Source organism: Varroa destructor, unplaced genomic scaffold, assembly GCF_002443255.2.
Source record: "Varroa destructor unplaced genomic scaffold, Vdes_3.0 BEIS01000003.1, whole genome shotgun sequence".
NCBI lineage: Eukaryota > Metazoa > Arthropoda > Arachnida > Mesostigmata > Varroidae > Varroa > Varroa destructor.
Window position 1 is genome coordinate 44,015,745 of NW_019211456.1, and position 22,737 is coordinate 44,038,481.

Consider the following 22,737-nt stretch of genomic DNA (forward strand, 5'->3'; position numbering starts at 1 on the left):
CCCCATCGCTTTCTTTGTTAACGTGCAATATGCGTCAGATTGTACCATACCTGTTCCAACCAAAACGTTCACTTTGTCGGAATAACCCATTTCTCTGGGCTATTCATCAGGAAGGCTAGCGAGCTTTGCCATTGTATGAGACCGGCGTGGTGAACCTTCCAGTACCGGTAACTGCCCGTTTCAAGTAGTAAGGTAAGTTCGATCACGCTTTATTCGTATTGTCGAATTTAACCACCTATTTGATAGCTGCATTTTTATCTGCATAAAACATGTGGCAAATTCAATAGAACGTAAATATGTAAAATCAGCATACTGGGTATTTAGTGGTTTTTTATGGATAACTGATGGACTTTATGCTCGACGGAATAGATCGAATTGCTATGTCATATGGCAAACAGCTATATATTTTCAAGTTATGATAAAAAAAATTCGGGTCTACGCACTCATTTCATAGCATAGTAAGAGCCTACGAGCTGCTAACGAAACACGAGGCCTAGCGATAAGGCTTAATGGGATCATCGCTTGAGGCATTTTGGCACGAAACACGAAAGTGAACATCATCCCTAAGTACGAGCACGTAACACAGCATATTTTATAGCCTCTTTTGATAAAAAAGGGCATAAGATTAAAAATCAGGAAAAGCGAGTCATGACATATATGTCATGCACAATACCTAGAAAAGATGAGGCTAAGCTCTTTTTGTTTTTCGTGCAGAAGATGTCCCAGACAGGGTTAAGTGTGTCTGCAAAGGCACAACGGATGACATCATATCACCTAGGGCTTGCCGTCTTGCTCGGTGCACAAATAATGCTATTTTGCATCTACAGTACTGAGACGCCGGTAGACAATGTCTAAATCACCCAAATAATACCGTTGTCGGTTAATGGAGTTAAGGGCTGACTCATCGGTTTAGGTGAGATGACTTACGTGAGGTAAGCACAAGACGAAGTTTTTGACGCGTACAAACTTATACGAGTGAACTAATAATCGAATGCGTATTTGAGGTGCATGTCCACACAAGCTCCTTATTATTTTTACTTAAAAGAAGTATAATTTGGATTTCCATATGATATGATGCGTATAATACAAAAAAGTGAGATGAATGTGAGTCTAGATACGTCGTTCACCCGAATATAACGAAAAGCGGCTGTGCCCATTTCCTCGGCGTAGGCACGCTCGCCTACAAGCGCACAGAAGACTGGCAGGTTCTAATGCCTGGGAAGGATTCACCTTTCTTCTTTCGGCTGATACTACGTTCAGGTCACACTTATACGTAGAGGATTACCTCTGTGTGCACATGTTTTTGCCTTATGAAAAAAAGAGTAAATTTTATATAAATCCGCAAGTATCACCTTGTCTCACTGGCAAACATGTTGTACCTGTCATTACGCAAATACGATATTTTGAACAACAGACCTGCGGCTACCTATGCACACTATTTTGTAACATCTACTCATTCCCAAGCGCATTATAGACGATATACGACTGATAGAAAACAATCTGCTAATTTTACATTTTACTTATGACAATAAGCAAAAAATATATGGTTTTGTCTAGCTAAGGTTGATTCGCAGATATCAAAAAAAAGTTCTGCCACACATCTATATAACTATTGCAATAACGACATCAACGTTTCCGCAACACTTGAATAAATGAGGTATTTATAGTCATTTATCATAAATACTACGACTTTAAGCGACACATGAGTTAAAAGGAAATGTAGTTAGTCGGTTTACAGAATAACTTCAATATAAATGTTATCTTCACCTGTCCTTACCCTGTCCTGAATATGAAATTTCCTGCTTGCGCGATAGGCGCACACCAGTTTATATTTGGCTAGGTTGATCAGGCCAGATGCGGCACTTTAAAAGCTTTGCCTTTTCGTGTTAATGAAACTCGTTGGAATCCTATCTTTTACGGGATCGTTGGTCTACAGGCTCTGACCTCAGGCGCTGTTACCCAATGACGATGTTCAGTACAGGCTCCAACCCTCAGTTCAGGTTTACACATTTACTCAATTGAGTAGCTCATAAAAAGAAAACTTCGATCTATTGGATTTCACATAGAGATCGGGTGACATTATTTGGTTGTTTGAAAGAAGCAAGCAAGCGTATGAGTGAGTTTCTATTGAAGTCTCTTCCACCCCAACCCTTTTGGGTCGTTTCTACGCCATTATGATGGGAACAAGCCTAAATTTGAGGTCATTAAAACGGGGGTCCTCTTCCGTTTTATGGGATGGGAGAGTTCTGATGAAATAGCCTTGTGCAGCTCAAGAGAAAATCTGTTTTTGATTACCTTGAACACGATCTGTTCCTGATTTTTTTTCGCGAACTCAATAGAAGGAATATGAATATCATAACTGTCAACTACAAATCTCCTTAGAGATTCCAGCAGTTATTATTCTACGGTCAAACATTACCAATATTTATACCTTTCTTTTAGCTATGTAATATATACTAAGGAGTTTCAAAATCTCTCTCTATCTCTGCCGGCTAGGATTACCCCTTTTTCGTCTCGACCTTTAGGGAGTAAAGTTTGTAGACTACAACTATGTAGCTAGCTAGACTAGAAGAAAGTTAATATGAAAAAATAGCGTAACTGTCTATAGTGGACTCTGCAAGTCATAGTGTATACAACTTTAAGAAAAGATAGCGGATAAAGGAAAAGATTAGTCCCGACAGGGTATAAATCTATGATAATCTTTTGGAGCACCTCTGACAAGTCAGACTCGCTTATCAACCACCGAGTAATCTTTTAGCTTGTTTTTCATTTGAACAGGTAGTCTGACTCCTCCAACCAATACAACCAGTCAGATTTGGGAGCGGTGTTTTTTTAATTTCAGACGTAGCTGGATTCTTGACAATACCACTACAGCTATGGACAAGTGATCTTGTGATGCGGATGAAACTCGGGCAGAAAATCTGAACTCTAGAATGATTTACATCCATTGACTCGAGAGCTTAATTTCAATATCAAATAGTTGAATTTTTTTATCGGATGCATGTAGATGTTTGAGTAAAAGGTGTACCTCACTTTGTGAGTATTTGCTCTATTCGCTAATGAATGACTGATCTATCTATCGCTCTTCATCGTACCGGGCAAGTTTGTCAGCGCGAATCCTCTTCCGTCTGTAATTTTTACTGATCTGACCCTCTTTCGATACTAGCCTTATCGCTTGAACGAGAAATAGCGAGCAGAGCCTATGGAAGTAATAGAATTTCCGCATTAGACGTGATAATGCGTGTAAATTACACCGGCGAGGTGCATAAGACGAGGTATATTACATGTGCGTGTATAAACTAATGGCACACATTTCGTCCTGCAGAACTGTCATAGCTTGTTACTACTCTTGCTCAGCTGAAACTCTACTTGATACTACGACACCGCTTCGATTACATCAGGTCACAGGCAACAAATCTGGAGGGATATTGCTCATTTCAACCCCAGGTCATGACTAATGCTGCTGATACTGCTACTAATTAATACGAATCGAATAAACTATTAGCGGCTAGGTTATCGTGATCATCGTTGGTATGGAACGGGCACGTCATGACAGCTTGGACACGCCAGATAAGCAGTCAGAGTAGGTCATGATTGTATTCATCAAAAATATACGCACACACGCAGGCAGGCATAGGCACACGGTTGTGGCACCTTCGATGTTGTTCTCCTAGGAGTACGGGATTCGGATGACGGCCAGGAATGACGTTGGTTATCATTTTCGTCCTATTGCAGCTTTTCGTGCTTTATTGAGACTCGCTCTTTATCCGTGCCTTCGTGTGCGCCTTCGCATATGACCGTAACGATAAAAATGCATACGAAAGATCATGTCGCGGTCTGGCACAGGCTGAGGCGAGCCAGTGATTATGATGGATAAACTGATCGGGAGAGAAGGGCGTAACGAAGTGCGTCGGTCCTACGTTGCGTTGGCAAAGGTTTGGAAATGGAGTCAGGGCCCAGATAAGGACATATACATACACTTAAACACACATACGTACAATCGCAGACGCAGGCTCACATGGGCTCCACAAGGCGCGCAGAGGGGGCCAAGCGACTATCGACTTCCGCAAGCAGAGACGTATGTTGCGGCTGTTGTCGTCGGCGTCATCACGCGCTTCCACCGGAGACAATTCAATATGAACCACACTGTGTAATGCACACCACCGCTCCCGTGTGCCCCTCAGGTGGTCCGAGGTCCTGACCTCACCGGTTATCCCGCCACACCAGCAATATCTGTTCAACTCCGCCTTGTCGTATATCCCATAGCGGAACCCTTTCTCCCCTATTCAGGTAATTACGCGTCCGCCTTTTCGGCTCTTGCCTCTACACCGGGACAGCGAACCGCATTCGGCCTACGACAAAGATACATGAGCCCCGGGCAAGAGTAATCGCGAGCGATCGACTGAAATAAACTATGTCAATAAACGAGTAGCAAAACGGTGCCGATGTGCATATCTAAAAAAAAATCCGTAAACTGCAACAGTATAATTGGCGTTACTTTTTCCTTATCGTGGTACTTGTAGGTTATTTTTTATGAGGTTAATTTATAAAAAAGACAGCTGCAAGCGCTTACTTAGATCAGCACGTGTGTGTGCGTATTCTACGATTATTCTGTTAAACGCACGTCATACAATCCTTGTCACCAACTGCATTTTTATTTTCGATGGCATACAATGGTCATAACGGTAACAGTATCAACCTAATTGGAAAATAGAAGGATCGACATGAAGTCTAATTGCTCTAGTAGGACGGAACGAAATGCGAAGGTCGTGATAAGACTTAAACAAATCAACATTTTTCTCACAGGCTACTTCCTTTTGATTCAAAAGAAAAGAACAACGAACAATTCACCGAAATAAATGATATCTACAAGGCATAGATGACAGTGATGCGTTCAGATATTATCTTCTATTGTTGTTATAAAACATGCGCAGCGTAGTGGTCCAGCTGTTTCACTTCGAGATAAGGTTTGGTCGACTATGCATAGAAATTGTGCATTAATATATATACGTGATAATGATAATGAGCAGGGAGTCCAATACTGAATTCAGTCTCTTATCAAGCGTAGTAGTAGTAGTAGTAGTAGTATCCGTTTTATTCGGCCATAATCAGTCTAAGGTTAAAACAAAAAAAAAAAAAGAAAAAGGAAAAATATAGTAGGTCAACACTGACAGCGTCTAGACGTCAGCGTATAGAAACAATCGTCGGTTTGCAGTCATTGTGATAAAAGCCTTAAAAATTCTCAAAATCTGCGTACACGTATTTTAATTTACTTAATTTAGGCTGTACAAGAAGAGTATTATTTAGCCTTTGCAGAGCTCATTAGAGGAAATTTAACTACATGGCAATAGGAAATGCATACAGAAAGATCTGTTATTTTTTGCAATTGCCGAAATGACTCTTGACTAACCCTGTCCCAATGACAAGCTTGTCATAACTTATCATTGAGACAACGCTCATACCGTTCCTTTTCTGCAGTTATGTTCTCTCTAAATATGTAATAAATAAATTGATCACAGCAGGAATCACCAGTTCATTATGATTTTCGCTGTACTAATACAAAGTGTGACTATTTCTGTTAAATCAAACATACGCTAATGCCAAAATCTGGGCTCTGTTGGGTATGGAATGTATTGTTTATCAAGCAGTTTACTCGTTTATGCGATACTACTTTAGAATAATCAGCTTGACGAGGACCGGGCGGACTAAATACATCTTGTTACAGCGCGTAGTATCTTTCTGAACCGATTAAATTTCCCCTAAGCGAAATTGCATAAAACAGTACGCATTTTCGGACACATCTCTGTAGCGAAAAAGTAGAAAGCATATCTATTAAGAACGGTAATTCTTACGGGTAACCTTTCGCTCTCCCCATCCGTTGTCCCTCTCTCAAATAAAGCTCTGCTCTGTAGGGCCGTATTCTGCTACGATGGGAGCCTGTTTGCCCACCGCGTTTGAATGTGCCGCCGCAAGCGAGGCACTACTCTGGTATACCGAACCGCTTCTACAACTGATCTGTTCTCGCCGACAACGATACTTCGAAGTTCCTGGTGAGTTTCGGACACCCGCCCTTTACCCTTATGTGTTGTGCAGGCGCCCTCTAGTGCTGTTTTCAGTAGCCCGCTCGCGGAACGATCGAGTCAACAAGAAAGGCGGTCGGCTGGTTGTAACGAGAAGGTGTCGCACGTCAGACAGTTACTCAGATCAACGACCCGCCGGTACGCGAACTGCTTGTAACTCACACAGTCAGAACAGGTCGGCAGCCGTTGTCACTAACGTTTAGGTGTTTAGGTTCCGACATGTGGCACGCACGTTGATGTCAATGAGCTGTTAGTTTTACCTAATTTTTTGGACGAATTACTGATTGTTTACTCCGGACCAGTCTGACGTTATTGCCATGTCCTTTTAGGTCTGTAGTTTCATGTGTGTTGATCATACACACAATATAACGGGGGCGTCACTATGCATATCTAGTATGAGGCTTGGACTTCATCTGCCAATATCTAGTCTAATTCTATTAAAACGGTTGGACCAACGGGTAGTTTTAATTTGGACGATTAAGAAGAGCACTGGCACGGTGTTTAGTGGAAGAGCATTTTCCACTATAGCCATACGAAGGTCGCAAGCATCATTTCTCACCAGCTACACAATCAGCTGCGGGTGATCCTCCCTCTGTGCAATTTTAGTATACCAATTGACTAAAGCGGCACAAAATCATGGATAGAATTATTCATCGAGATGTATGAGCTCGATCGTAACGAGAGCAAACATTAGAGGAAGCTATGCATTTATGTAAAAAACCAGGGGTGCAAACCTAATTGTTGTTGTTACTTAATTAATTATGTCGTTAATTAATGGACACTTCTGATGAATGATTACTTCTGGTTCATACGTGACGAGAGGTCGGTAGTGGCCACAATTATAAGAAAAGAAAATCTTGATTAATCGGTTCATACTAAATGTAAGTAGATTTTTTGTCCTTAGAGGATATTTTGACATGAATGATTAGAAAAATGAAGCATATAGTTCCACGCAAGCTGCCTGCACTCATTTCACTTAGCTTCTTTGAACAGCACACGAAGAGATTATCTGACAGTAACCTAATATTTCTGTTATTGAAAACCTTCGTTTAGTCTACAGACATCATCCTCAAGTTCTCCTAATTGATGGATATTGGATGTATCTTTTATTAATAATAGTAGTGTGGCATCATAGCGAACGTTCTCTAGCTGCACTTTTGGCCTAGTGTACGTCCTAAATGATTTATTATCATTAGCCTAATTATTCTAATTAGACAGGCAAAAAGTAATCTACCTAATCCACTGATTAGGATCGCATTGAGGGTGAGCATATTCGTTATCGAGGCCGTAAAGCGAAAACACACCGCACGTATAATGCCTTCTGTGACTGGCGATACGTTGCTTTGCTCAGGTTTCTGGCTTAGTGTCCAGCATGGCGGTTAGGGTGAACTGAGTGTTCGAGAGGAAACTACTGCTCCTCAGAACTTGCCATCTCAGAACCACAGGTATCCAGTAGACCCAGCCTCAGCTAACGGAAGTTACGATTTTTTCTGTCTGTCAAAATCCCTATCACGCGTGGAAACCGTAGTGTCGAATTGAGACATTAAGCAGTATTTTAAGTTTAAGAGTTCGCAACCCATACTTAGTTGTGTTCTTCATTCAAAGCGGTAATCTATTTCATCATTTTACGTTTAGTTTTTCGCGCTTACACGTGTCTAGCTTTAAATCCTGGCTTTTCCATAGGATTTGAGCTAACATGACATGAGCTTACTTATATGTTCGATTGGTTACGTACGAATTGCCTTTGCCTTTCTATTAACTCGAATATAGCTATATTATGCGATGGGATATATTATCCATGTCCACGCGCTACCAGTCAATGTTATTATCCAGACTATAGTTGCTTGTTTCCAACGAGCCAGCGTTCTACCGTTTGCGAGCAATCCAGGCTAGCAGTGTAGTTATATGGTGTAACTGAACTTTTGCAACTTTAAAATTTGGTAACGAATAGTCTCTCACAAGATATAACAATTGCTTTGTTATGTGTTTGTGAACGATTGGTGCTCGACGTTCGATAGCATGCTTTAGGAAAAATAACAGCTGAATAAAAATTAATGTACAGTTATTGATGTCGTGCTGTTTTGGACTGTTGAATCGCTTGAAATAAGTACTTGATTGGCTGGCTGATCTGACGACATGGAGGTGTTCAGAAAGATTCCGGGAGTAGAGAACGGTTCGTTAAGTCTCAAAGCGTTCACGGATTTTATTCGAAATACGTTCCCTGGATGCGATGCCGATCCACACTTCGAGAAGAAGGTATTGATGATTTTCAAAAGGTTCTCGATGTCCGATCCAGACGTGATGGTTCAGACCGACTTCACAAAACTGTATGACTACTTTCTGCGTCGGTGCATGCATCCGAAGTGTGCCCTGATTATCGTGGACTTCCAAAACGATTTTGTCGATGGCTCATTATCTTTGAAGAGGTGTCCCCGAGGCGAAAATCCTGAGGTCCTGATCCCCGGCCTTAACAAGATGGTGGACCTTTTTGACGTCGTTGTGTACACATACGATTGGCATCCAGAAAACCATATATCTTTCTTGGAATGCTTCAAAAAAAGAAAGCTTCATAGCACATGCACTGAAAAAGCAAGCGATGTAACCCCTGGCACGATGCTGGTGTTCGACGTCGATGGACGGCCGGTCAAACAACAAATGTGGCCTCGCCATTGCATTCAAAACACAAAAGGAGCAGAGCTACATAAGGGCCTGAAAGTGAAACCGGACTCGATAATCATCCATAAAGGTTCGTAAGATATGTAGAACGAATTGGCATCAGTGTATAACTACAGAGATAAAAATATCGGATAAATTCTCCAGACAATATTGCAGTATTCTGGGTTTGTCAATTACAACCAACAGAGAAGCGATCTGCAGTATTAGCTAGAAGAATTTAGTAATGTACGTTGGCAAAATTCCTTTAATATAATCAACAAAATCATTTGAAATGATTGATGAGCTCGGCAGATGCCGATGTTTTCCGCTGCCATATAGGTTAAAGATGGTAGGTAGCTTGAAAGTGATTAAGAGCTTTTCACATCGAATTTGCAACAAAATGCCGATATCGGCTTTCTGCCTCAAGCCCTAAATGCCTTTCTCTATGAACCCACAGAAGCTAGGTCGAATAATCGATGGCTAAGATGTCTTCGGATTTCCAAAACGTTTTCCTGATATCTTGGCTAGACGCATGTATGCGGTAGAAATTAAGAATCTATACGTTTTTATCATATAAGTAGTTAATCAAATGGAGGGGAACGAGAACGATGCTTAATTCGGTATCTTTGTTTCACTAATTTATTAGGTGAAGAGGTCGATGTGGATTCATATTCGGCATTTTGGGATAATTTACGAATTTCAAAAACGAGTCTCGTGGTCGACTTGCGCAGCAAACAGGTAAACCACGTGTACATCGCCGGTATTGCATACGACGCCTGTGTATTATGGACGGCAATGGACGCAATGTCGGAAGGGTAGGTCCACACTAGCAATAATCGTCTGCTGGCATTGTAAACAATGCTTCGAATGAAAACACCATGGGGATAAATGTTCAATTTCGAAAAATTGACTGGCCCGTCGGGTCAAAGTAAGCAAACGGCATCAAGCTAAACTGTTTTGCTATTTTGCATTGATAGCGCTTTCCAGTATGCTTCTAATATTAGCCAAAACTCGGCTTCAATATCCGTAGATACATTATTAGGGAGACGCACATTTTTACCTTTGTGAATTATCACTTCTTAGAAATGGGATTATGCTTTTTGTTTTACTAGGTCGTTTAGCATTAAGCGTGACGTATTTACAGATGACGCCTTCTTGTAGCGCTGCGACATTGTTCTCTTCTGAAACGCAGTTGCTCTTTCGAATACTGCGACTCGGACCTTTAACGAGCCAGTTGTAGTAGGCCACCAAAGATCAGAAATGTTACATGATTTCTTCTCTTTGCTCTCACGTTATCGCATATACCTATCCGTATCGTATACCTATTATGATTCATGATAAATAAACCGATCCATTACAGTAATTGCAGACGTTCAGATCGATAGGTAATTGGAACAGGACATCAAGCTAAAACGTACAGCTGCGTGATTATGGTGCCTGTTTGGGGTTTTACTAGGCTATTATTCGCTATAGACTTTCTTACTTTTGATTACACTGGTAAAATTTAATTCGTCCTATATCTTTAGCCATAATTGCAAGGTATCATGGATAATATGATTACAGGATATCTGGGTCATAAGAGAAAATGACAATCTTATTTATTTCTATTTTTCCAGCGATAATTTAATGATAGTAGAAATAGTTGTCCAAACGTACGTTTACGTTGTGTTATTGATATTTTATAATAGTTTGATTCTCATCACATACTGAAATCTGGCTTTGACCAGTTATTAGTGGTTTTTTAGAGGAAGTTCCGCAAGCAGCCTCGTGTATTGCATAACACGCTCAACTTCAAGAATGATGGCAAAAGTGCGAGAGTTACAGTTTCAAGAAACTTTCTATCATTCATCATATCCGCCATTGCCTCTTTCGTCTCGTACCTTGATGAGTTTTAATAAGATATTAAATCTCAACATGATGTAGCGCGTCGACCTTTCAGGCTTCGTAGGCCCTAATATTGCAGATGACAAAAGATAGCAGTGATGCATATTTCGAGTCAACTAACTAAGGCCTGTGACGTTCTATATAACGTTGTTACATTATTATTATACATTAATAAAAGGTAATAGAATATATCTGGATATATCTACATATATAGAATAGGACATTTGGATAAATCTGTGAAACACGTACATTTTTAGGTTTATGACTACCCTTATTCGCGACTTAACGTGTTCCATTGCAAACGAAACGACTGCCGAGGCTGACGCCCGTCTAAAAAAGGCTAACTGCCCACTAATCTGTGAGTATTTGATCACAATATGCGGACTTAACATAAGTAAAAAAATCTTGAACAGTCGGTGTAATCGATCTGGCGATGGTCGTGTAAGTTGACAGGTAGCAATGATAGGTTGCTACTTTTTACAATGGAGTTTCATTTGAATCGATATTTAAATAAAGTTTAAAAATGCTTTATTGTATATATATTTTATGTGAACCATAAGATTTTCTATATCTAGAACCATTGGCGACACATATGGTTAGGCCGGCTACGATAGTTCCGGAATTAGTTGTTTATCAAACAACAACAACGTGAATTCTTTTTTGCGTCTTTAACTATTCACGAATACGATAGACGCCCATGTCCCGTAAACGAGACGTAATACACACCAGAAGCTTTTAGATATGACCAGAGCGAAAGACGCGTAAGTTGTGTAAACTTAGCGAGAATGTTCGTTTCAGCCATCTTTTTTTCCCATTTTCATCTGGAAATGAACGTCTTGAGACTGAAGAACGAGAGGCAGACGGGAACGAGAATCTAAAATTAGGTGCTCCGGCGTCACCTGCAGCTGCTCTATCGATGCGTCCTATAGCCACGTGACTTTTCCATTGCTTCGTAACAGCTTTCTAGTGTGAGAACGTTCAATGGTGACAAAGGCGTTTGTAGCTTTCGAAATGTGGGAAGCGCTCTTTTCACCTCAGAACGCTTACGGGTGTTTTCTGTAGGAATTCAAAACATAATATATTTTAGTTTTTTTTTTTTTGGAAAACGCGTCCGGCATCAGTCGACATATTAAGCGATGTAAACAGCGATAGACCAATCAGATGGCACTTAGATCGGAGAATTCCATCCTGCATTAATGCCTATATAAGATAATAATGTTATTTGATTTGCAGTCAGTCACGATATCACGAAGGAATCGCTCAATGGTCCTGTATCATGGGAAATTGTTTGGCAGCTGGCCGCAAAAGAAATCTGATATTGTTTATCAATAGGATGATCTCGCAAGATTGTTTCGTGCGCCAAGACCATGGTTGACCTAGACATCTCTAAGTGGATTTTATCTTCAGCTATAACAGCTCTGTAGGATTGGCTGGTACGAAGCCGTACCATTCATTTGTAAGCACAGGTTTCGTGTCAGCGAGCGACATCTCGACTACTTAAAAGCTGCTATTAACACATTGTTAGTTGAGCCCACGGAACAAATAAATGGAAAACAATATTTGAACAAATATCCGCTGACCGTTGACGTCAATCCAATGAAATTTCTGAATGTGTTCGTGAAGACCTGACTCGCGTGATATCAGGAAAGACTTCATTCATTCCAGTATTCCGATTATCAGAAGGTTGTTAACTCAGATATACTAGGTCAGACACAACAAGTACTAAGTCCACTAAGGGGAGCAAATCCGATATGATACTCGCACAAATGATACAAATGGATTACTAAAAGTGAGATAAGATACCTACTGTCTGCGTATATTATATACACATATCTATACTTTAGTGAAGATTAAAGTGGTGAATAAGTGTTGTAATAGACAAATATGATCGAATAAATGAAAGGTTTAAGTGCTAAGGAACGTTTCTTCTTGCACTCGGTAGGTTTGAGTTCAGAAATGAAGGACGGATGATAAGTTGGGTGATAAATTAGATAATATTGCTATCGCCGTCCCTTGCGTGCATCTAGATAGTTACCACTCCTACGATGTACGAATCGTGAATTCAACATTCGCTTAATATATTTATCTCGTCCACGTTTTAGGGACTTGCCGTTGCGGTTCAATCGGTAGAGACTGGAGCCGCTCGCCTAATCGTGAATAGCTCCGTTTGTGCGACGTAGTATCATAGGTATCATCGAGCATATCAATATCCATGTTGGTCAAACATAGCCGGAACGTAAACCAAATCCCAAACTGACATCGCTCGAACACACGATACGAAAGATCGAGCAGCCGGTTTTCTTTAGAGAAGTTTGCATTCCGGTTAATCTGCTTCTTCGTTGCCAACAACAGATCAAAAACAACAAACGTAGTTCATTTACAACACACGGTAACATGTTTTTATTTGTTGATGCTTCATTTATATCACGCGACTATATACAACCCTTTCTACCAGTAGTAGTACTAACCTACAGACTCTTCAGTCGCTTCTTCTTTCCTCCTCTAACCATCCTGCTTCTAAGTTTTAGCTCCTCAGAAGGATACCTCGTGATGCTTCTGAAGTGCTTCGCGGTGTCGCGAATTGCAAGAAATGTACACAACTATTTACATACTGTTTTGTTGTTGTTGTTATTATTATTGTTCGCTGTTTCCTTATCATTTTCTTTTGTCTTCTTTGTCTCTCCTGCTCTGTTTTTTTGTTATATTTTTCCCATTGAAGAACATCATCAGAAACAAGCAAACACAACTGACAAGTAACGAACCCATGACGAAAAGCGTCTTATTATCGCATATTAGAACCACCATGAAGGATCAACTTCGATGCTACGATGGTCCGTCGAATGAGGATACCCTTATCGACGAGCAACGTTCCACAAGCTGTTACATCGAGGCAGGTTGACTGATGCAATCTATTTTCTGTTCAATGAAGAAAACTCAGTCTTCGGATTTGTTTCACAGGGTTCGTAAGACATGTCTGTCCAGTGGACAACAAAAACAAAGGTACACTGGCTTCTGCAGTGGCAAGTCGGCACTATCGCGAGATTTCTCGTAGTTTCGGTAAAGGTGCGATCTGATGGAACTAGCTCGGACGCTATGCCAGCAGCAAATCATTGTCTGCAACACATTGCTGCTGGGGTTCAGGAAGCTTCGCGGACCTTTTACGTTTGGCGCACGTAACGATAAGCTAGGCCCTCTTGACTAGATATAAGTTTGGGTGCTCGAGACAGAAGGTTTTGTCTGAACGCATGTTGGGACTCAAATGATGTTCCGTCGCTGGGATCCATTAATTAGTTGGTGGATTGGATGATTGATGGGCACATAAGTAAGTTTGCACGGATGGAGCAACAGATTTTCCGCGTAGCAGAAGAAGCCCGAAAGAATTGTGAGCTCCGTTTTAGACTGCGCCATGATCATAAATAACGCTTCCTATCGTTCTACGATGATTTGATATTGAATTCAGTCATTTTGTTTCATGCTCAAAGTTGCTTCTCTCTATCTGTTCTTTCAACGGTGCTTCTGCACTTTCCGCGCGCTCCGGCCATCTCAAGTCCGCCTATGACCACCAGCGGGCGTCTGGAGGCGGCAAGCCGGCTGGATAATGGGCAGCTGCGTTTAAATAGGCGCCCATGTCGACGCCCTCGGGACAGCGTTGGCCGTCTCGAACCAGAACCGGAACCGCTACCCGTCTTGGTGACGGAAGAGGATTGCTACCTTGAGACGAAGATGGCGAACTCATCATGGCTGCGCCCATGCCGCCTATACCGACAGCACCAGCGGACGCCTCATATCCACCTTCCTGGCGGGCCCGACGGGTCTTGTACCTGGAACCATCCAAAAACAGATTTTCATAGTTAGCTTCTGAATGCTTAGTGCAGATGATCCACACAATGGTTACCTCGGTAACGAAAGAGAAGAGCTTCCCTAGCTGTACGTGCGTAGTATGTGGATAGGAACTCGGCGGGCGGTTTTTAGTTGAGCAGACAAAGCATTTACGATATCGTACAAAGAGAAAAAGAATGAGCATAGGCATGACAAAGAGATTATGCTATATGCTCAATACTGTTCGACATGTTTTGTGCTCTCTTACACAGTGTCAAGGTCGGGACTGCGCTGCGATTGAGCATTCCCAACATAAGCGAGAAGCAGGGTGTACATATCGCCTTATCTCTGGCTGTATCGAAAGAGTGGAGTCAATGTTCGCCTCATTGTTTCTTAGAGTACACTTGAGTGCGCGTGTACACCAAAGTTTGTCATAGATGTTCCCTATGTCGCCTTTTCGCCTTCATTATGTCTTTCTCTCGGTGCTCCGCTCTCATTACTGCCGTTGCCGCCACTGTTCAGTCCGTGTGCGTCAACCAAGCCGAAGTCCTCTTCCCGATACCAATTCAGGTCGGGTCGAACCAAAAGCGATGCCACTTCTCAAAATGGCAAGGCCAACAGCAGCGGTAGTAGTAGTAGCAGCAGGGGTAACGGTAACTTCACCTTTAGCATTGGCTTCGGCAGCGGTGATATTGGCTGCGACCACAAGAACCACATACGTACTCGATGCGTTTATACATGTATTTTGTCCAGACGCATGCGTATATGCGCACGCGTGTGTGTGTGGCTTCATCGTCGTTCGCTTCCTTCCTTCCCTGAGAAGACATACTTGCCACATCTTGCCAGGATCAGTGTCAGCTATTGCGACTACATATCATCACTATCGATGTTACTCTGCCCTGCTATCAGATTGCTGTCGCACGTGTCAGCGATGTCGGTGGGCCGCCGCCCGCCTGCGCGATTGTTTCTTCAGCAGCAGCATTAAGCGACAGGATGGAGAGGATGGGAGAAGACGAGGAGAACAAACGGGAGGACCAAACCGCTTCCTCAGGACAGTGTAAAAGGAAACAGGAGACGCAACGAGAAACAAGCATTCAGCAGCAATAGCTACTGCTATCTACCTCCTGAACGAAAAGCAAGAGATTCCGGGAGTACGAAAACTACGTACAGCCTTTGTGTGCGCGTGTGTGTGTTTTTCTCTGTACGAGTCGCCGCACAAGAAGACCGCAGGCTGGCTCTTACTAACCGCGCAAGCCAACGCTTACCAGGAGAACAGTAATACAAGTGAGCCACCGCGGCGTGTGTCTCTCTCTCCGAGCGTCGTAAAGAAGTTTTTACGCTTATAGAGACCAACCGAGCGAGCCACACACACACCAATGTCCATACACATCCTGTACTGCTACTCTGTCCGTATCTATCACAATATCGCTAGATGTACTTTGTTTGAATGCAGAGTTTTGAGAGGTGTGAGTAAAAGGTAACTGAATGTGCAGTCGCATCTAGCTAAGGTGCGTGTCACTGATTGATGTTTACGAGATAAGAGGTGGCAGACGATGTAACCGCAATGGCACAAGCCGGCAGCCGTCGCAGGAGACGGGTTAATAGCATTGAGGAGCTACAGGACTCGAAAAATCTAATAGATAGGGTCCTGTCGGTATGGGAACGGCTTGAAGTAATAGAGACATTCATGAAGCGCGTATACATCTGTAAGTGTGTGTACAAGCGGGGCAAGAAATATTGCAACAACCACAGGACAGGCTTGAAGAGGCCAAGTTACTCCAGTGTCTTTGTATAATAATAAGTACACGCAAACGAACCACTTACGAAGACAACTCTGACGATTTTAAATATTCCCTTAGTAAAATCTATGAGTAAAATTTGTAGCAGTTCTGGTTCAGATCATTTGCTTGACCAGGCTTGCGGGGTATATAATCGGTTGCCGTTTCTCCTGATCTTCCGCGTCGTTTACCGAAGAACAGTTAAGACCGATCTAAAGAGACGAAGAGATGGGTTGGTGGCGACGGTGACCGCGGCTTGGAGATGACGTTGAAGTAGGTGGTCTTGGTAGCGCAGACCAACAATTACTGCTTCGTCTTTTTTGCACGACATGGATACGGCAAGATCCTTGTCGGATCTAAGCTTGATCAGGGCCGCCGGGTAGTTACGGCCGAGCAGTTCTTTTGAGCAGACGACTTTGGTCGGTCTGCTATCTTTATCTATTCACATCGTCTGCAACGGGCCAAACGTTTCAGCTCGCTGAGGGGTTGCGACACGAAGAGCTATACCCCGTATAGTACAGCGTAGGGGCGGGGTACTGGTGAAACGTGTAGCACCAATGGGTTTGGAGGGTAGTGTTGGAACCAGTCTCGCAGGGTGGCCATGACTGGGCCGAGCGGCCAACAGACTTGCTGGCCGCTTCCGCAGCCATTTCCGGTCGGCTGACTGCCTGTCGTCCTTACTTTCGCTTTCGCCTGCTGAGTGAAGACCTTCCACTGGCCGTCACCAGCACTAGATGGCTGGATAGCTCCAAGTGAATTTCAAATCTTTGCCACATCCAGATCGCCCGTACGACCTCTGTCCATCTCTAACAGAAACTCTCAATAGGTAGAGCTACTCCCACTTAGAGTAGTGTCAGCCTACTCTAGTGCTTTCGCATAGAACGCTATAGTTCAGGCTTTAAGCAATGCTAACAATAGAGAAAGTGGTACCTGCCGAAAAATGTTTTTGTTAGAGTTGCCGCATTGTATGATCACAATATGCTATGCTTTTCCATAATGTTGATAAGCACCACTGATAAGCATAATGTTTGCGAATGAGCTCTATATATATATATATATTTCTACTGCGTGCCAAAATCGGTGCTCGTGCAGTCGTCGATTTATGGATATGATCTAAGTATATATTTTGTAAAGCGTACGAATGTGTTTTGTTGAAACTGTCGACGGATAGGCGGGCCGAGTGATATCAGCATGGAATCTTGTAGGTCGTTTCTCCTCATAAAATTGGCCTCCGCTTTGAAGAACCCGTCTCATAATTCTTAATAAGCAAAGCTTCCTATCTTTACTTAAAACCCGACCGCGTACATCCCTTTCTCGGTGGTCGCTCCTCATAAAGCTCCCCAACTTTACGTCGGTAAGCTAGATAGCTGGTTGGAATGCGATTGAGCGATGAGCACCGCGCGAACCAACAAGCCCACGGACGGAGGGCTGGCTTCATTCTAATCGCAGCGCCCCGTTAGGAGGAACAATGATATCAGAACTAGATATATATCAGATCATCATTTCCTGGAGGCTCATTAGCAGGTTCCGGGCGCGAAGGCGGGGGCCAGAGTCATTGGACAGGGAACCTGGTCAGGTAGCCGTGATCCTGCGAACCGCTGCCGCCTCGGGTCTTGCCACCAGGGCAGCTCGTCGGGTTCAACGCGGGCAGACCGAAATTCTTTACTGGACAAATTACCGACCATTTTTCCCTATTTAGCTACATGAATTCAAACAGAGAAATTCACTATAGTGATTCTCTTTCCTACTCGTTTTGTTCTTAGCAGATCGCAACACTAAACGCCATTTATATTTTTATGTATACTTTTGCATTTATGTGTTTCCTAGAAGCCTTTGAGCAGAGTAAACTCGTTCCGAAAGCTCCCTATTATCATGATGGTAACCCTTTATACTGAGCACCGCTGTAGTGTAGTATAATGGTTTAAGGAAATGAGTTTTACATTAAACACAGTTAGAGATCTTACCGATGGTTCTGAAACCATATCTTGACTTGCGTCGGGGTGAGCCTGATCATCGAAGCGAGGTGTTCTCGTTCGGGCGCGGAGAGGTAGCGTTGCTGTTTGAAACGCCGCTCTAACTCATACGTCTGAGCCTTGGAGAAGAGCACGCGTCGCTTGCGCTTCTTCTGCGCGCCACTCTGAGAATATGCCAAAAGGACAACAATAACAACAATAGCAAAAACAAAATACACACAGAAATATTAGCATCTAGCTCTGTTCTCTTATTTAACACCACTATTCAATAACTTGCCATTTTGAGGCAGATGAAAGGTAAATCAAGAGTACACACATTTCACTAGATAAAGTAGATGACACTTTAGCTACAAAAATACTACAAACTCAATCGTTTGTTCTCGATTATTAAAACCAAGATACGGGTATTCAATCGATTTAGGGAAAATTGCGTATCTCAAAATTCTGTTTGTTTAGGTACCGGCATCTGGTGATCGAAATTCAGTCCGAATTTATTATTGGGGTCGTTGTTAGCAGATGAGTGGTCGCTCTCCTCATCGTTCGAATCGTTATCTTCTACCTCGATCAATTTGTCGTCACCTTGTTCTTCCGACGTAGGCGAACTTCTGGGGCAAAGGAGGTAAGATTAGTCTACTGAACGTGTGGGTGTATTTAACATCGAAAAAATGAAAGGATAAACTGAAATTGAGTACAAGATTAATAATTTTTCAGGTAGGATATGCAGTCTACCTTCTCTCGTTGAGTGCGCCCATCATAAAGTGTTTGTCTACCTCAAAAGGACCTGCCCGGAATCGACCAAAGGGGATATCTGTAATTATTCAGAAAGAAATATGGCGTCAAGTTGGTATGTAAAATGCTGCTCTAAAGTAGCGAACCGAGGGAATAAACTATCTCTATAATATGCATGCGTTGATAGCACCGTGATACTGCATTAGAAATGTACGTGCGCTAAGCAATGTAACAGCTTTGTTTGTGCGTTACTGTAACGGATCTGTTCTTTCATATACAAATACTACCTTTTTACTAGCATCATAGCTGTTGACAAGCGTAAATGAACAATTCCTTATTTGCCTAAGTACAATTACTGGCAACTAAAGTTCTCACAACATCCAATCTTTTCCCGAATCCGCTGGCTTCTTCCAGAGTCAGGGAAAAGCGAGGAAAGGCGTTGCCTACCGTATAACATTCCCCAGTGGTTGTAAATGTGGCATACAGGTTTGTATAACCCGCCCATAATAGCATGCGTCGCGCCTATTCATCCCGAAGCCCCCTCAGCTGGCTGTCTGTTCAAATCCCCATTTTGAAGATCTGCGCGGCCATTGAGCACGTGTATGTATGTGATCATGGATACGGGTGCAGACGCGCCCTACACTTTTTAACGCCTTTGCCTTGCGCTGTTCTAGGCGTGCCATTCTCCTTCTCTCTCCTATTGTCTGTATGTATATGACAATTCGCGCTTATCGTACCCGAAGCCGATGGTTGCTCTGCAAAAAGGTGCAGCTCAAGAGCGTCAGGCGCAAAGTCAACGTTGCATGTCTATGATACGACTTCTTTCGCCTACAAAGACGATGTTCCTCGTTGTCATCAACTCTGAAGGAGGAGAAGACGACGAAGCAAGCCATCGTTCGCTCGCTTACAGCCGACGACGACCTTCTGGACCACTGTTGATACTGGTCAGGTGTGCGGTTCATTCTTTTGGCTCGTTTTTCAGGTGTTGACTTCAGCCAATTTGTCAATTTCGATGCGTTTTGTGCAGCCGCGGCTACACCGGTGCGACACGTAGGGTTGAAGGGGCTACGCACACCGGCGGGGCGGGGCGAGGGCGGGGGGTGAAGGTGAACGCCAGCGTTGAGGCTAGCAGTCGGGGGTGCGAGGCAGGTCAGCGGTATAGTTTCGAAGCCCTCAACGAGCGAAAGCATGCGTTCTAGTCGCCGAATTCCTTCTTGCTTTGTCCTCCACCCACCCTCTCGTTAGGATGCACCTCACAATGTCTGGTGACTACGCCGAGGTCGTCAACTGCCTCGGCAGTATCCTTTGAGCAACTGTGACATTCGAACGGATAGAATTTCTACCGGGCATCGATGGGCTCGTCACTTATTTTTCCTCCTTATTGTCATCAGAGTTGGTCATTCTGCCCCACGACACCCTTCCCCCAATCTCTCCGACAAGACTCGATGTACGAAGCCGCTAGTTTCTTCCTCGAAAACCGTCTTGCAATGTCTGGCCACTGGATCAATCTTACAGAAGCGAAACCCCGACACCAGGATCTCTACACCTGACACGTCGACATTATTCAAGCCTATTGCAGTTCTACTATTCAATCGCAAACATAAGATGAGCATACGCCGATGCCTATGGAAGTCATTTTATCTTTTTAGATGAATTCAATTGTAAGAAATATAAAAATGATTATAAAATAAATGCAGAACAAGAACCAACAGGCATCTTTTCACTTTATATGAATTAAAAGTACATCGAATAATCCGATACTTCCATTGTAGCTAACATTGTAGCTATAAAAGTTACTATCGAATGTATTAACTAGAATTATACTTAGCGTATATTTCTAGTTAATAAATCCTAGCTTATCACGAAGATCGACCCGCTTCACAGAGCTAAATCCGGTAACTAGCAGACGGACCGAGGAGTGCGTCCACGGTTGAGGTCGCCGACTCTTCAAGGTTGAAGTTTACTCAGGTGAGCACCTCATCACAGCGGATATCAGCAAACAGTGTGAGATCTTGCGTAGACGGTATGCGCATATAAGAACTCTCTTGATCTTTGTATTGATCTTCGCGAGCGATAGTTGTAAAGGATTTCAGTATACCCAAAAACCAAACCCAGTTGCAAGTCAACAGTTGATAATTCGGGAACGTCAAGTGCTTGTTGTAACGAAATGGACCTTTGAAAGCATGCGGAACAATCTCTAAGTGGTAAAGCGGAATATACTCTTCGTTTACTCGTTACCGACCGGCGTTACTGGGAACCATCATAAATAGCTCAACATCTGATTGGGTCAAAGATGAAACTCAACTATTGTTTGCATGCACAGTGCATATGTCACAGGCACCCCTATGTCTTTTCAGGCCCTTTTGCCAAGCTTTGTGCGTACGTGTATAATTCCGTAAATGTAAATAATCCCTGCTGTATAGCAGAGCTGTCATTTCAGATGCTGGCTGACTAATCCGTATGTAAATGACGCGATGTCCAGCATTAGTATCTTCCAAGACAGTAATGTTTTGCTTCATTGCCCCATTTCTTCCTTCGGCAGAAGCTAGTGGAATGAGTGTGGGCAAAGGCGGCAAAACGAGCGGTCTATATCTCGGGGTGGTTTTCTCGTACGACGATGACGGTAACAACAATAACGACAGTTTTTTCTTTCTGTTGTTGTTTTGATTCGGCTTGGCCTTTCTCTTGCAGGTGCTGGCCAGCCATCGCTCGTCCCATACGGCCAATGCCCAACATTGGATGATTATTATATATGCCTACGTGATACCCCTTTGACCATGGCTAGTTTCGAAGGCAACCAGTGTGTTAGTGCTAAATACCCTAGTTTAGACCGGGTGGTCCTAGAATGGCTTGACATCCTGTTGTGCCTTCTGCGCATTGCCTATATGGTCTGCCTTTGTTCGCATCAGCGCTTCGACAACGGCCGATGTTGCAGGAGTTTATGTCGTGCGACAGCGGTGTGTTGGGGCGCGCTGCTGTTGTCATTGTCATATTCGTGTGTCCAGCGGGGCTTTATGACCATCTCCTCCACCGATCGCGGCCACTAGTCGCCGACCAGCACCGACGCTCTGCTGTACGCGCGAGATCAAGCGGACGGACGGGATGCTTATGTTCATGGCTGCGCTGCTCATGATGGCGCCGACTGCAGTTTGCCCGTTACACTTGCGTTAGCTGTGGCAGCTGTCGGCCATACCGCAGGTCCCTGTGTGCGCCTGTTTGTGTGTAATGTGTACATCTATGCAGCTCTGTGTCCACATAGTGTATGTTGAAGCCAGGGGGTAAAACGGACAGTATAGAAGCAGTAGCAACAGAGGCGGCCGTTGATGCCGCCGCGTCTGCTGTTGTAACAGTTCGCGTTCATTGCTTCGTGTTTCGTCCTTTCCTTTTGCTATGGGCTTCGCTGTTGTGGTTCACACTTTATGATGCCTTTAATTGCCTAGTGGCCGTCGTCGGCTAGGGCAGAGAATACGAAAGCAAGTTCTGTTCAGCCAAGGTGCCTTCCTCATACTATTACATACAGACATATATATATATATATATTCGTTTGGATGTGGTCATAGAAGTAATAGCGATGCTGATCGTAGCGGCTAGACCCGGCCGGTAGACTCCGCTACTAGACGTGTGGCTGCATATGTACAATATTATAATACTACGACGGCAAAAGAAACGTCGCGATTTACAGAGGGCAAGGTTTCTTGGCATATCATGTCGCTAGGGTGTATTGCGAAGAATGATATATACTAGTTTTGTATATCTAAGCAAAGCTACGGGGCGAACACGCTACGGGAATGTATCTGCTATCGCAGTCATGTTAGCATA

The 22,737-nt window shown here is 43.3% G+C and overlaps 2 protein-coding genes across 17 annotated transcripts in view; one reads left to right on the forward strand and one right to left on the reverse strand.

The window, feature by feature from the left end:
* The first annotated feature begins 52 nt into the window (after nt 1-52).
* Nucleotides 53-20,627, forward strand: Naam (Nicotinamide amidase). Of its 15 annotated transcripts, XR_015324049.1 has the most exons (10): nt 53-192; nt 715-932; nt 5,900-6,050; nt 8,189-8,826; nt 9,382-9,550; nt 10,877-10,977; nt 18,646-18,808; nt 18,901-19,033; nt 19,333-19,404; nt 19,593-20,627. XR_015324049.1 is itself a non-coding variant. In XM_086984051.1 (8 exons), the coding sequence occupies exons 4-7, from the start codon at nt 8,217-8,219 to the stop codon at nt 11,495-11,497; spliced, it is 960 nt and encodes a 319-aa protein (XP_086840177.1). In that variant the 5' UTR covers nt 53-192; nt 715-932; nt 5,900-6,050; nt 8,189-8,216; the 3' UTR covers nt 11,498-11,503; nt 11,853-12,535. The 15 variants fall into 15 exon arrangements, 9 of the variants coding, with proteins under 9 accessions (XP_086840177.1, XP_086840173.1, XP_022652817.1 ...); XR_015324048.1 differs by having other exon boundaries at nt 19,333-20,627; XR_015324050.1 differs by lacking the exon at nt 19,333-19,404.
* LOC111246832 (uncharacterized) overlaps nt 12,992-22,737 on the reverse strand; it is a 25,492-nt gene continuing 15,746 nt past the window's right edge. The window contains exons 2-5 of one of the 2 annotated variants that reach the window (XM_022797081.2): nt 18,919-18,997; nt 18,650-18,791; nt 18,181-18,353; nt 12,992-14,440 (exon numbers count right to left, since the gene is read on the reverse strand). In XM_022797081.2, coding sequence (XP_022652816.1) covers nt 14,173-14,440; nt 18,181-18,353; nt 18,650-18,791; nt 18,919-18,997 — 662 coding nt within the window. In that variant the 3' untranslated portion in view covers nt 12,992-14,172. Of the gene's footprint in view, nt 14,441-18,180; nt 18,354-18,649; nt 18,795-18,918; nt 18,998-22,737 lie in introns of both variants that reach the window. The other variant, XM_022797080.2, reaches the window with a different exon arrangement.